The following is a 16,129-nucleotide window of genomic DNA, read 5'->3' on the forward strand; positions in this document are numbered from 1 at the left end:
GGAGAGATGGAGGATAAATAAGGAAGGGAATTGGTGGGAAGCCATGAGGGACGATAACATGAAAGAGAATGTGGCAGCAAGAAAGAAGAAGAGAGAGGGAGAGAGAAATGGGAGAGAGGACATGAGATAAATGACCATTCTTCTAATGAAAGAGTGTTAATGTTCATTAGTCAAGTATCTGCACACTGGACTAGAGGCTGGTGAGGGGAGATGACACAATCCTGGCTGCTGGTGCTCACATATTGTGGGGACTCATTTTTTAAACCCTGCCTCACTTCAACTTCCCTGCTGGAAAATCACCAGCTTCTGATTTTACATTCTTTCTAGACTGACTGATCGTTTATGGTCATTAACTGCACTGAACTGGCATAGATCCTTTGCCAGATGGACTTCTAAACAAAGTACTTGGTTTATGCAGCATGGTAAAGTTGGTCAGAGCTGGTCATACTACTTTTAAATTTAAGAAACCTTGTTCCTCAAACCAGAATGCAAACTAGGTTTTAAGTTGTTTAAGCTGGACTAATTTGGTTGTTAGCTGGTTAAAAATGGTCTGGATATCGAGCACAATATTCCCCAACCCTAGACCTACAGTATCCCAAACTGAATGCATTTTGTCAGTTTCCCTTATCTAACAAACCTATTTTTATTGGACTCTTTGCTATTAAACTGATTAATTGAATTAAGTGTATTGGGCTGTAGAGTCATTAAAATGTGCCATATTATGAGTACTCTAGGACCAGATTTTGGAAAAAGCAATTTAATTAATGCACCTTCACCTTAATGGATCTGGTTGGAAGACAAGCAACTTATACATAGTAGACCAGGGCAGTCTAATCCAGCCATTCAAGTCCTTCATGATTATTTGAAAACTGCATGCGTTTGAGCTAAGGTCCCTGTGGTTGACCATTTTATTTCAGCAACAAACCAGCTTGACCACCTTTAGCTGGCATGGAACTAAATTTCCAGCAGGGTTTTCTTTCATCAACGGCCCCGTCCCAAATGGTAACTGCCATCCTCCTTTGAGTATACGCATGAACATATGGGCTGTTGGGTAATAGTCCACTGGGAAGTCCACATCAGCACAGGCTCTGCAAATGTATGCATCAAGGGCACCTAGCTACCACAAGGGGAGCACTCACGATGACCCATTTGCAACTTAAAATGACCAATGTGATACCCTATTATCTTTAGGAAACTCATGAGGGCCACAACATCACATGAAGTGTGCCATTTGAGACAGGGTCTCTATATGTAGTTCCAACACAAAGCACTGCTGTAATGTCAGAATGTGTTTTTGTGTTTAATGTTGAATAAGGACAAATGTTAGGATGCCAGTCATGTACGAAAACAACTGCAGTGCTCAACTTTTATCTGCTAGGAGTACTTGATCAAGACACACACACTCATACACACACCAATCTCTATCTCTGTACTCTGAAGGAGGTCGTTCACCTGGGATTGGTGTGAATTAGCTGGCTGACGCAGTTTCTCACTCCCAGACTGAGAGGGCATGGGGACCTGAGAGAATCTATCTACAGCTGGGGGGTATGGGGAAAGGAGCTGGAGGTGTCTATGGAAAGAGAAAGCAGACATCATCAGCACTACACCGTCACAGGGGACAGCTGTGAGCATGTGCGGATGGTGAGGACATCTCTGGGGGTGGGGATAAGCTAGTGGGGTTTTCCTGCCACAGGCTATGTGTGTCCCAGACATCCAATACTTACTGTTGCTACATACACACACATATATGCCAAAAATGAGTGAAACCAAACTGAAAGGCTTTTTCTAATTAGTAAATGATACACAAGCGCACACAGAGACACACATCTATGAACACCATATTAGAGATAATTGTTATAATTTGGTCGATAGCTATAGAAATCCCTTCAGGTTAAGATAAATGAGTTATGAACCTATCAAGTGCAGTTTTCATCCTGAAGGAGCTGTAAAAATTCCTTCATAATAAAGTAGAATAAATAAGCACTAACTCTTCCTAGAAATGCCCTACAGAGAAAACCGGCATAAATTCACCAGCATATCTCTTGGATCCTAATCCTAAAAGATACTGGTGTGCTACTAATCCCACAGTGGTTTCAAACTGACTGTACCAGCATTATTGTCCTGGTAAGCTGAATTCACTAGAAATATCATGTGGTTTGATTAGCCTCACCAAATATTTAAATGTGTGGCTATAGTCCAAGCTAGTCAAGGTAGTTTAGATCAGTGTTTCACAAACCTAATACTAAATTTGAACCAACAGCAAATATTTTGGATGTTTCCTTAACCTGACCTCTCCATTTCAGGTCTTGGAGTTAAACTGGGTATGTTTGATTAGGAACCATTTGAAAATGTGTACTGCTGGTGTGCCTCCAGCAAAATGGTTGTGAAACACATCTAGTCAATAGCTTGTCAATCCAGTATTGGTTAATTAGCTTGACCTGCTGTAGCCCTAATATAAGCTTGATTTTTTTGGAGGTCAAGCTGTTTTTTCTATGATGGCAATTTCATGTTACAAAAAACATATCAGTCACCCTATTGCTTGTTTTACAAACTCAACCATTTTGGCCAATCAGATTTACCACTTAAGATCACAATGGTCATCTAGCTCCACCAATAAAGTTCTGCTGTTAATATTAACACTTGCAATAACCAGCATAAATCAACTTGCTTTGGGCAGCAAAGTAGTCTGTTTTTCTACAGGTTTGGTTATTAAAGATTTAGTGTGACAATTTCTCAACAAGTACAGAGACAATCCTCTTACATGCTCATTTAGACTACTTATACCATACGTCTCCGAAAAAAATGTTGAAGGGGAATAAACAAATTACTTATCATGCAATGACAAACACCATCTCTGAACTAAAGAATATTAATAGACTCATCTAAGAACAGGGAGGCAGTGCCTTCCTGAGAGGAACGGCAACACACTATATTGACCCGTTCTATATGGGTGACCCATAAAACAAAGAACGAGCACCCTGAGTTTTCAAAAGAAATTGGGACAAACGCAACACACCACCAGGCACACACGAGCACACGCTTTCCCCAAACAGTCACACGTACATTCACTGAACAGAACAGGCTAGTACAGATCGTTCCTATAGAGCTTAAGTCTGTGGAGGAAGTAATGTTTGAGCCTCTCACCCCAGGCTGAAAACTCTACACTGTGTCACAGGGTTAAAACTTTCTTTATGCAGTATTAATGCAAGGAGCTGTAATCTAGGTTACACTTAGAAAAGCTCCAGGAAGCCCATCCAAGTGTCTGATCAACTGCATGGACGACGATATAAGCAGCTCGCCCACAAACGCACACACAGGCTGCACCGACCCCAGCTGCTTTGCTGTCAACGCTCAAGCGATTGCTGTCCACAAACAGCTCAGCGTGCCCTAATTTAAGATAAAGACTATGGCTCTGTCTCTCAAAGTCCTTGTAGACTAAAGCTCTCTATTTCCTGATGCGATTAGGGATGTAAAGAAGGGCTTATTATAGTCAATATGATAATTGCAGAGACTTGAGATAGCAATGGGTATATGTGTGGAACTTTTCATTCCACAGAAACACTCCCACACACGGTGTGACCTGGGAGAATTCATTAAACCTGACCTGTGCTCTCTTGCAGCTAAGTTCCCTACTGTGGACTGGGCTCCAACTTCTCTTTCTAAAACAAGAATTTTTATAACACAGTCCTACCAAACTATTGGAAAAATGGCCAACACACAGTGTGCAATTATCCTTGTCAATCTACACCAGGCTGAGGTCACTAAACCGGTCTCACCTCGAGATCTTGTGGTGTTCTCTGCAAAAACAATGTCCTGGTAAGTCACACTTACCCAGGACTGAAATCAACTCCCTACTGCTTTTAAACCCTGAGTAAGAAGTGAATTAGCACCTCCACCTTTATGAAACACTAAATAAACCCAACCAGGCTGGGCTTCCTTGTGCTTCCATTCATAGCACTAATGAGCTTTTTATCACTCAAATATTTACATACATGCAGGACTTTAATTTGAATAACACTTGTTTCAAAATCACTATTACTGCTCACTTTAACTACCCTAAGGATATAAACATCTCACATTTCTTATGTCTCACTTGTGTCTCGTAAAAAGCAATTAGATGAAATAAATTAGTTGAAACATATGTTCAGGGTTTCAACTTTTCACTTGAACAAAAGACCTTATAAATCTCAGAAAGTCAAAACAAATTCAAACATTTCTCACCCAAGTTATCCATATTAATTTTTTGCTTTACTTCGAACCCTTTTAAGAATTATTGTCTCATTTATTTCTGCTTGTTTCTCGTAAGGAATTCTAGGAGAAGCATCTAAAAGAAAATTGACTTAGAATTCATTAATTAACTTTCATGTCATTCCCAAGCTACATGATTTATGTTCTTCTGCAGAACAAAAATAAGATATCCTAGATGGGTTGGACATCAAACATTTTGGTAACTTCTGCTGAATTAAAGTGCCCCTAGTATGGATTTTTGGATTACCTTTCATGCAGTGCGTAACGTGAATGAAAACATACTGCAAAATTTGAAATTTGAAAGTGCACAGTGTATGAAGTTATTGTCTATCAAAAGAGTCGACTCTGAATCACTGAAACAAGTCATTTTTAAAATAATCTCGAGCTGTTTCATGTTGACGTCAACAGTGACTTTCATAGCATTAAATGCTCATGAACACAGCTTTAAATGAAATTGACCAATCATCAGAGGGGGTTGGAAAAATGTATCTCTGAAGAAATCATTTTGGATTAAATGAGGTAAAAATAAATGCATATTGCAAGAACATTACAAGAAAAAAGTGTTTTTTTGATCTTGCATGCAACCTGTTGACTCCCAAAAGCCCCCAAAATTAACCTTTTCTTAACACATAATAGGTGCACTTTAAAATAAATAAATAATACAATTCTCAAAATATCTTCTATAATGTTACACAAACAAAATTTTGTCATATGGTTTTGGTACTATCCCTATTCCAGTTTCAGTTTTGGGTAAACTAACCCTAATCAGTCTCCTGAGCTACAAAAGTGTCCTCTCAGAAATAAAACTTTCCTCTGTCTGCAATACCTGAGTGACATCAACTTCAATATTTCTCAACAACTTGATTCAAGTTGATATAAACCAGAGAACTCAATTAAGTCTGCCGTGGCATGAAGAAAACGCCATAAATGATCCTCTGGGAAGACAGCAAAGTCTGCGATCAAAAAATCAGATATATGACCTCAACATGAACAAAATAAAATTCTAAGCTAAGCATTAGACATTAATGTCATGTGTCAAAACACATTGTCACGCATGTTCCTTCTGAAACGAAGGAGAAACATCTGAGGCAATGCAGCTGTCACATTACTCAGAACTCTCCTCAGCACTCTGAGCATGATGGCCGGCCTGAATTATTAAACTCATAAATAATTATTCACAATCTTTACAGAAAACATTTGAAAAAAAAATTAAAATTGAGTGAACAGCAGCATTGGCCAAGGCAGAATCTAAAAATGAAGGAGGAAAATGTACTACATCCACTACTGCGTGTAGTCAGGTGTGTGTGTGCGTTTGTGTGAGAGTCAGGGCTCCTCCAGGCCTTCCCGCCGTGGCGTCTAACTGTCTGGCCTCACTGCTGAGAACATGCTGCTTAATTGAATCCTACACCTGTTACTGGCAGGTACAAAGTGCTGCCAACAGGGGGCAGAGCTCTGTGTGGCACTGGGCATCCTCTTCAAAGCTGAATAGGTCGTTGTGTGCTTATTTACGTCAGCGAGTGTGTTAAGCATGTGGATGAGAGTCAGTGTGTTTTTAAGAGAGAGAGAGAGAGAAAGAGAGATGTAGACAGAAAGGTAGGTGTAAAATACTGCATTTTTGTGCATCTGAATGCAAGCAAGAAAGAGAGAAAGACAGTTAAAGGTTGTCGGAAGTGTTGCTGTGTGCTTGGAAGCAGAGAGAGGGATGAAAAAGGCGAAGGGTCAAAGGTTATTCCTGTGAAATGAGAATTAGGATTGAGTTAATCTGATAAAAGACTAGAAGGGCTCCCAGACTGTGTCCTGGACAGCAAGGGGTTAGCAGCAAGACAGAAACATGTGCTATGTTTATTCCATGTACACATACACACAAACAGACTCACCTCAATAACATCCATGTCCTTCAAAAAAACACATACTCCATCCAAACTCACACACAAACTGTACCAAAAAAGCCGTCCTATATCCTCACACAAATGTTGCTCCTCCTATCATTACACGGACGTTCTATGGATATAGAGCCAAAGATATTCTCTATCCCGGAACCCTCGTAGAAAACATTTTACATTGTTATTTATTTTTTCTAGAAGACATTATTTATTATGTGCTATCTGAATCATTAGCACACATGTGACGTCTTTATAATGGGCTACTGACCTGAAATCTGATTATTATATCTACATTATGAGGACAATTTTGATCCCATAAATACGTCATTACAAATAAATAAATAAACTATTGCTAAACAGGGTGTTCGGAAAGGCTTTTAGCACTTTACTACACAGTTGCTAAGTTATTCTGGGTGGCTTCCTATTGACTAAGTTCAACTAAAATGAATATTCTGTCTTCATTCACTCACTCTCATATTGTTCCGAACCTGCATGACTGGCTTTCTTCCGTGGAACATAAATTAGGATATTTTGAAATATGTCACTGTGTCTTTATGGACATACAATGAATGTCAATGAGTTCTCCTTTTTTAAATATATTCCTTTGTGTTCTGCTGGAGAAAGAAAATTGTAAGGGTTTGGAAAAACATATGAGTGGGAGTAAATGGTGACAGTAAATGGTTAGGCTTTTATGGTCCCTAAAAATAACTTATCTAGTCTATGTGACATTTTTGCCTGATTTGAAGGAATAGTTCACCCCCCAAAAATGACATTTTGTCATAATTTACTCACCCTCACGTTGTTCCAAACTTCTATGCTTTCTTTCTTGTGCTGAACGCAACAGAAGATATTCTGCAGAGCAAAACAGTTGTCGGTCCCCATTGACTTCCATAGTAGGGAAAGAAATACTATGGAAGTCGTTAGGGATCATCAACTGCTTGATTACCAGCATTCTTTAAAAATATCCTCTTTTATGTTCAACATAAAAAAAACAAATTAAATACAGGTTTGGAACAACACAAGAGGGTATCCTATTAACCCCTAAGTGTGAGCAAAAAAACTGGGGATGTTTGCTATAGCGAGCAGCACTAATAAAACAGTCACGGATGCCACTCGCATGTGTGCATTTGATTATGTGTGAATCTGTGTTTAAAAATACCTCGAGTTGCATTAGGACTCTCTATGCTGTGTTAGCATGGCTGTCATAGCGACAGTAAACCTGAGGGATGTGTACTGAAAAGGACAACGGCGATGTACAGATACATTTTTCTTCTCTGTGCTCTCTCTCGATTACGTTCTGTCCCTTGGGCCTGCTCTCCCAGCCGCGCTGTCTGTCCAGGACAGTCTATCTGTGTCTGAATTACATCACATTACACCCTCATTGAAATTCGTGACCACCTGCACACGCTTCGGCTCTTTAGCTTTAACAACACACATACACACACACACACACACACACACGCGCAAAGAGTCTCCTGTCTCTCTTACTGCCCAGCTGAGCGGGTCATGTGACACTGTGTGAGCGTGTGGATTATACTTGATATGTTGCCCTGTTTTAGAAGGATAGCTCATCCAAAAATGAAAACTCTGTCATCATTTATTCACATTCACGTTGAAACAAGTTGTTGAAATGTTTACAAAAACACTTACGGTAAGTGAAATGCCGCAAAATAAAATGTAAATTACATTTTATACAAAAACCTAAATTAAATGTTAATAAACAGACAGACATACAAAGACTCAAATCTAAATATAAAATGAAGTAAATTGGAAATATTAATTATTAATATAATAGTTTATAAATAACTGAATTGTCAGTTACACAACTATTTTGACTTGCAGTATAAGACTTACTAAAACAGATTCTTTTTGTAATTTAATATTTATTATGTTTATGTAAATATATAAATTAAAGCATATTCAATACATCAGTGCTATAACCGTACATAAATAATGCTAAAATAACAAAAAAAATCAAAACCTTTCTGATGATTTGTGTGTAAAACAAAAGAATATATAAGCAAATAAAATGCCCAAGCTGCTTTTTCCAATACAATGAAACTGAATAGGGACCAGTGCAAAGCTGTGGTCACTATTCAGTTTCATTTGGAGAAGAGAAGCTTAGATATTCTGCTAGACAACCGCTTTTTTATTTTTAGCTGAACTATCCCTTTAACACTGGCCCAGTGGTGAAAAACAGTGTTTATGTGTGTGTGGTGTGTCTCAAACAAACACAAACCCTGAGCGCAACAGCATTGAGGCACTTCCCAAGATTCCATAATCAGACAATTAATCGATCCTTAAACCAACGAGTGGTAATAAACAAAGACTGGGCGAGTGGGTGGTCAAGACAATGTTGTTAATGAAAATAATTGTTAACTGTTAATGAAATAGATAGAGGATAGAGGAAATAATTAGCAGCAAAGCGAGAGGACAGATAAAGCGGCGGGAGAGGGGAAGGGAGGGGGGCCGGCTGTCCGCTGTGGCATGATTGCAGGTAAGAACACTCTGAAATGTAGGGCAGAACAACACTCGCCAACAGCACCATGGGGAGGAAACAAAATGGAGGACCGACATCGAGGAGGTGTAAACTGATGTCAGTATCAGCGGAGTGGAAGATTCACACTGAGGTGCAGGTCTCAGAACAGGTTTTGTACTCATTCCCACAAGATAACAGAGACAGAACAGGGTGCACAAACACACACACACACACACACACACATGTGATTCTGAAAGGTGCAGTAAGGAAATACACATGAGAAGAGTTCGGGCAGGAAGTGACAGGTTTGCTCTGTTCCAACTTCTAGGTGAGCTGCCTATCTAGGGGACACTAAGTATATATATATATTACAGATCCCTGGGTTCATTTATAAGTGAAAGGTATTCTTTATGTGCGTGTTTTTGTTCATTGAAGCAACTAGCTTAGCAAAAATGCTAACTGAAAACTTTTTGGGTTTAAGTGATAGTTGCACGTTATGTGTGAGTGAGTGTTCATTTCCATTCATATCCATGCGTACGTGGGTGAGCGGGAATGCTGTCAGATGCAAAAGAGGTTTGCCGCGAAGCAAAGTTCAGGCTTCTTGAACGCTGATCAGCCAATTCGTGTAAAGAAAAGCAGTTTAACCAGTAGAGGATCTAAAGTCACAAATTGACCTCTTGGCTCAATACACAGAATACAAACTTCAAAGTTTAATGGTAATGTGAAAATGGGGAAGATTTTAATGTTTCGAATTGAATATTATTTGTAAATTATTTAAAACAGAAGCCCGAGAGCATGACATTACACCCTGCTGGCTGTATTCATTGTGGTGTCTGAAATAATTTAACATATTTAAGGTTATGTGTTGCTTTTATTATATGTTTGTTAGCTTTGAATTTCGATTTAATAGTCTTGCAAACTGACTCAACCATTCAAAATATTGAGGTTGGTAGGATCAAATTTTATTTTCATAATAAAAAAATACAGTAAAAAGTAGATCCCAAAGCTTTGAACATTATTGCATTCTTATTTTGCTCATTCGTTCTACTGACGTAAGCAATGTCAAGGCTACTGGCTGTTTAAAACAAGTGACAAGCCCTTCCATGTTTCCCGCCCTGACTTCCTGTTTTAACAGGAAATGTGTCAACACTGGAGAGAAAATTGAACTTTTAAACCATTCTATGACAACTTTAAGGCCTAGTATGACCACATTCTCACTACAGTTCCTGCCTACATAGAGAACAATTCAAATCTGTCACTTAGCCTCAGCAGATAGCCGCCTATGTAGACAGTATCTACCAGACAGCTCACTAAGGTTTGGAACAGATCGTTCGAATCATATAGCCAGCTGTAGACGATATGAGGCTGAATTATGGCTGGTTCAAGCTCAGTTCAAGTCTTGCAAAAGTTTGAAACTGAATACTCAAGAGACTGGCAAGAGGATCAAGTACGGCAGCCCTGAATCTCCGTGATTGGCTGGCTGAACCGAATCAGGCTGCGAGCTGATTGGCACCACAGAGCGAGGCCGCATGAGTGGAACCGGCTCTGCCTAACAAAGCAGCCATCTTACAGAGACGCCAACTGCCACCGTACCCTCCCCTTTGGACACGTGCGGACACACCACGGGGAGGGAACGACTGCTACAGATGCCACTGAGCAGCGTCCAAAAGCAGACAACAAAACAGAAGGGATTAAAAAGAAGAATGACGCCACTGGCAGATGACAAATTAGAGAGGAGGGACCAGAGGAAGTGTGTGGAGGTAGGCTCAGAAAACCTGCGGCTGCTTTTGACGAACACATGAGAATTTGGAAGGATTTCAAGCCGAGAGGAAAGGAAACAGATGAAAAAAAGAGAGAACGTGACGTGGCGAAAAAGAGAAAGCTTGGAAAGAGAGACACTGAAGCACCTGGAAATTGGAGAGAGCATTTGGCAGGGGGTCGGGCAGTTACCAGCTCTACAAATCGTTACTCTAATCAAAAATAACGTACAGAGAAAACACAGGGGTTATCCTGAAGGAAGGAAGGTAGGTAGGTAGGTAGGTAGAAAGGAAGGTAGACGCAAACAAAAAAAATGGTCTGAAAGAAAAAAAAAAGGTCTCAAACGGTATGGAGGAGTCGCTTTGGATCTGAAAGGACAGATACAAAATTAATCGCAAACAATAGAGAAATGAATAAATGATGGCTCATGAAGGAGGGTGGAATTGCACAGATGGGTGCGCGTGTCGGCGAAGGATATGGGTTTAGTGGGAGAAATGACTTCCTGTCCAACAGAAAAGTAGAGCGGAGGAGCGCTCGGCGTAAAGTGGCTCGTGCGAGTGTGCGCGAGAGAGAAAGAATAGAGAGCGTGCACTCGTGCATGTGCCGCATTTAGTCGGCGAGCATGTTTCCCTTGGGGTAGAAGTGATCAGATTAAAGGATGGTTATTAATTTCTCAAATAGACTTAATTGGAACTTTTAGCAGGACAGCTGGTGGAGATCTGCTGTTTTTCCTCAAGTGAGAGTTGCGTGCGTGTGTGCGCGTTCGATATGCATGCATGAGGTCTTCTGTGCACAGGGATTAGTGCGTGGATGCAGGACCGTACGTATGATGGCGCGTGTCGGTGTTATCTGAAACAAGAACCAAATCTGAAAGGAGGTTCGGTTATAAGCCAGAGAAAGGAAGAGAGAAAACAAGTGAGAGAGAGAAAGAAAGAGAGAAGGAGGGATATAAACATCAAACATGAGCACTACACAAGGTGCTGGGTTAGGAGAGGGGGATGAGGGAAGGAAAGGAAACGGAAGAGGAAGAGGAAGGGAAGGAGGAGGGCGGGCGGGGCGAGCTGTGGTTTTTATGTTCATTGTGGTCTTTACCTTTTTGGTCCACTTCTATTCAAGCATCGGAAAAAAGAGAGAGAAGACAGAGAGAGCAAAAGAAAGAGCGAAAGAGAGAGAGAGAGAGAGAAGATAATGAAAGAAAAAACAGGTGCAGGAAAAAAGAGAAAATTGAGATTAAATAAAAGGCTATCCTTTCTCAAATCATGTCATTCTGTCAGTGTGATGTAGGCTCTTTACAGAGAGGATGACTCGAGTGAGTAATGAGAGGGGAGAATGGCCTCAACTGCTTTCACAAAGTTTCGCGAAACCCCTTGCATTCTTCCTGTCACATGACACACGTACACTTCCCCCAGTCACACAATCACACCGCCCCCTCCGCTTCCTCTCCTTCGCCCCCTCTCCCCTCCATCCGTCTGTCATTCCTCTATCCACTCTTCTGCATCTTTGGGCTGCTGTGAGAGAGAGAACACGATGCATGTTCGAAATGGCATAGCGCGCATACTAGTTTTGTTGTACGTATACAGTGCACAGTATGTAAATTTCCACCTGAAATACCTGCATGCCTTGGCTCATTTGCAGAAGATGTAGGAAACAGAACACACTGTGTGAAATAATGGATTCCATAATGCTGGATTTGACTTTCTATATTTAGGCCCCATACGTGCAAGTATGTGGATGTAAATGCTAGTATGCAACTTCTGTTTCATTTGTCATGTGTTGAGAAATGTGTCTGGTTGCAATTCATAATGCAACGTTCTTAGCATTGCCGCAAGGCTGTATTATAGCAAACATTTTTTAGGCCCCAAAATGTACAATGAAGAGGAATGTGAAGGCGAATGCTTATAATATGCAAGTTCTATCTTATTTATCATGCATTGCTGAATGTGTCAGGCTGCAATTTATAATGAAACGCAATGGAACTTGTTAGCATTGCTATGAAGCTGGTATAGTGAACATTTTCTGGCCAACATTTTCAAGGTATGTGAATGCAAATGCTTTTGGTACGTAAGTTCGGTTTTATTTCTGATGCGCTGGCCGCAATTCACACACTGAGTTAAAGTATCCAAGTTCTATTTAAATTGTTGCTCATACCGATGTTGCCATTCATAATCCAACGCAAGTCCTTAGCATTGCCACAAGGTTTCCATTGTGAACAATTTTAGGCCTAAATGAAACGCAATGCAACTTATTAGCATTGCTACAAGGCTTCTATAGTGAACATTTTCAGGCCCAAAATGTGCCAAATGCTTAGGTATGTGGATGCAAATGCTTTTGTTACGGAAGTTCTGTTTTATTTGTGGTGCGCTGGCCACAATTTGCAAACACACTGCAAGCTCGTAGCATTCCCTCAAGGTTGTGTTATAGTGAACCATTCAAGGCCCAAATTGTACAATGCGTAAGTATGTGAATGCAAATGTACACAAGTTCAATTTTAATTGTTGCACACTGCGAAACGCAAGATAATTGCAGGTGGCAATTATTAATACAATGCAAGTTCTTAGCATCACTACAAGGTTACCCCATATTTTGTATGTACGACGCACAAGTATACAATTGTAAAATGTCAAATGTCACGCCTAATGCTTGTCAGCTACCAATTTTAGCATTGCCAAAAGGGTGTGCTATGGCAATTTTTTTGGCCCTCAAATGTGCAATGCAAAAGCTTTTAGTATGCAAACAAATATATAAATAGCCAATACAGTATATGCTAAGATGTATGCTAGTATGCCATTTCGAATATATTTCCAAGTGCGTTGGAGTCTTCTGCAGCTGTGAGGAAGAAAAAAGGGTTAACGAAGAGACAGAGTGACGCAGTGATGAAGAGGGGAGACAGAGATATAGAAGAGAGGTGATGGAAAGGCTGATTTCTCTCTGAACCTGAAGGGGCTGGTTCTGGCTCTGCTAGGATCGAGCGCGCAAGCTGTTCTTTCGCTCTCACAGAGCTTGACCACTTATCGCTTCTACTTACTGAATCCATCAAGATCCAGCTGCCAATCACTGATTGCAGTATGTGGGACCATGCGACTTGGCTGAGGTACATTTTTGAGAACCAGAAACAGGCTGAGAGGAGAAGAGGGCCATTATAGTAAGAAAAAAGTTGGAGAATAAAAAAAAAAATAGAGAGAGGTCGGGAGAACAGACTAACATTTCGTTTCCACTGCCTGCTGGAAAAACATAGTTTGAGGTAATCATTCTCGTTTTGGGAACATGGTAGATGGTTTGCTGCTGGTAATAAGGGTAAGGATGTGTTGCAAACCTGCTTGAGAATATTTTTTGCCCTCATGCGAAATTCCAGATTGCATGGAATATCACTTAAAAGGGTCATATGATGGAAATTGATATTATTCTTTAGGGTCTTATTGAAGTCTATAACACATTTCTCAATAATAATAAAAAAACACATCAGCTCTGTATTCAGCAAGCCATTCTAGTCCATGTTGCTTTAAATGCTAACGAGCCCTGCTGACCCCGCTCTTATCTTCCATGGAGTGACGAGCAGATTGTAAATCATCCGCAAAACTTGCTAACAAGCGCATTATTAGGGAAAACGATTTGCAAAAATTCATAAGATCCATTGTACTCGGTTCTTCAGTAGATAAAGTTGGATCACAAATAATTTGTGCGAACATAGGCGCAATTAGGCAGATTGGGATCTGCGAATTCCCTATGAAAAATTGATGTAACTTTTATCCTCTGCGTCTTCAGCAGCTCAGATGTCTGAAGTAAATGACGACTGAAATATTCATTATTACATTCAACAACAAAACGCCTCAATGACTTAATTGGAGACATCTCGTGTACCGGAGCTGACACAATGACTAACTTAGGGTGGGTTTAAGGTAAGATGACTTTGTCAACCAACTATCGTGGGAGGGGCTTGTGCAGAATTTTTTTAAACTTTTGCCCAACAATTTGCGAAGCTCAGTCCTGCCAGCTTGTAAACTCCTTTTCCCATAAATGTCCTGATTTCTAAATTGCCTAAAATGTCTGGGATTTGACTTTGTTTTCCTTTTCATACTTGCTAAAGGGAAATGCCCGAAAAGCACTTCGACCAGTAGCGTGCAGGCATTGTACATAATCAACAATTGTGATCAAAGCAATGAAAATAGATATAAATATAATGCATTAGGTCTGTATAGAGCTTGTCAACAATAAAACAGGGACATTTAAGGCAATTCAGAAATCCCAAGCAGGACGACCCACGTAAAACCATCTGCTAATTTAATGCAATTCCAGTTGTTATTCTCCTCCTCTCTCACTACACGGTTGGCCATTAAATTGTTTCTCTCTCTTTCGGGGCTTAGTTTACTCTGTGTGTTTGTATGTAAGAGCACAGCTTTGAAGTGTATGACAGAGAGACAGCCAGCGTGTGACACTGAGTGACAGCTTGTCTGTCTCGCCGATCTGGATGTGCTAGCAGTGTTAGCCTTACCCATGGCTGACACACATAAAGCGCGCAGTTAACCGCTAACGCGTTAGCGACATGTGTCTGCCTGCAGCCGGCGACGCGCAAGCAGTGTGTGAAGCTCAGCGTCTTTCCCCCCCGAGACCCATTGTGTCTCCTGAAAGACAAACCGGAGTATCTGAAGAACGGGATCTCGAGGGAGAGAGGGATGGAGCGATCAGCAGAGAAAAGAAAGGGGAAGAGACACTCGTTTTTGAGCCTGTGAGGGTTTAAAGTTCTGAAGTTGAGGTCTTTAAAGGGATCTCACACACACAGACACACTTACACTGTCTGTATGAAGGCAGTGGGCAGCCGTCACTGTCTAACTCACTCACAACATTTGAGAACTGAAGAGCAGGGGGACTAAGGATGGGAATCAGAAGGAATTTAGGTTACTTAAAGACTCCACCTAACGATCCCGGTTCCATATCGATTCCAGTTTCAGCTCTTTTGATACTTTTGCAGAAACAAACCGACTCTCTGAGAAAAGAAAAAAAGAAGAAGAAGCTTGAGCTAGTTTTAAAGATGTTCTAGGGTAGGAAACCACAATAAACCACCTAAGACCAGCAAATCAACTTACACTACCATTTCTTTTTTTCCTTTTTTTATTATTGATTATAAGTAACAGCCCAGATGTTTTCAAGTGACACTAAGAATATTTACTTCAAATAAATTCTGTCGAACTTTCTAATAAATCATATTTTCTAAAGAAAAAAAAACCTGAGCAGCACTCTTTTCCTGTCACGTCTTTGGACTTTGTTATTGTTTCTGTCTCGTGCCATGTGTTCCGTGTGACCTAATTTAGTTTATTGTCTTCAGCTGTGTGTAGTTAATTTAGTCATTTACCCGGTGTATTTAAGTCCTGTGTTTTCAGTTCCGTTTGTCCAATCTCGTCTTTGTGTACGTGTGGTTTCGTTGTATCTGCCTGCCTGCCTTGATATCGTTTATTTGATCTGAGTGGATTAAAACGCTTTATTTTCATTTATACTAGTCGTGTGCTCTCCTGCTTATCACACCTCGTGACATTTCCTCATTTGTAAAAGTGGGAAATGTTTGTTCAGCACCAAATCAGCATAATATATTGATTTCTGTAGGATCATGTGACATTAAAGCCTGGAGTAATGGAGTAATAGCTATTAAAAACAAAACTAACAAAAACCCCCCCCAAAAATAGTTAATTAAATTGTAATGGTATTTCACAATATTACAGTTCTTACTATATCTTTGCAGCTTTGTTGAGTATTAGAGATATCTTAAAAA

At 40.3% G+C, this 16,129-nt stretch overlaps 1 protein-coding gene across 2 annotated transcripts in view; it reads right to left on the bottom strand.

The window, feature by feature from the left end:
* The window catches only part of adgrl1a (adhesion G protein-coupled receptor L1a), a 146,509-nt gene that overhangs the window by 36,267 nt on the left and 94,113 nt on the right, over nucleotides 1–16,129 (bottom strand). Inside the window, exon 5 of one of the 2 annotated variants that reach the window (XM_043235352.1) lies at nucleotides 11,461–11,475. The exons of the other annotated variant lie outside the window; for it this stretch is intronic. Coding sequence (XP_043091287.1) covers nucleotides 11,461–11,475 — 15 coding nt within the window. The remainder of the gene's footprint in view (nucleotides 1–11,460; nucleotides 11,476–16,129) is intronic. 2 annotated transcript variants of the gene reach the window in all.

The sequence above is a fragment of the Puntigrus tetrazona genome, chromosome 3 (assembly GCF_018831695.1).
Source record: "Puntigrus tetrazona isolate hp1 chromosome 3, ASM1883169v1, whole genome shotgun sequence".
Taxonomy (NCBI): domain Eukaryota; kingdom Metazoa; phylum Chordata; class Actinopteri; order Cypriniformes; family Cyprinidae; genus Puntigrus; species Puntigrus tetrazona.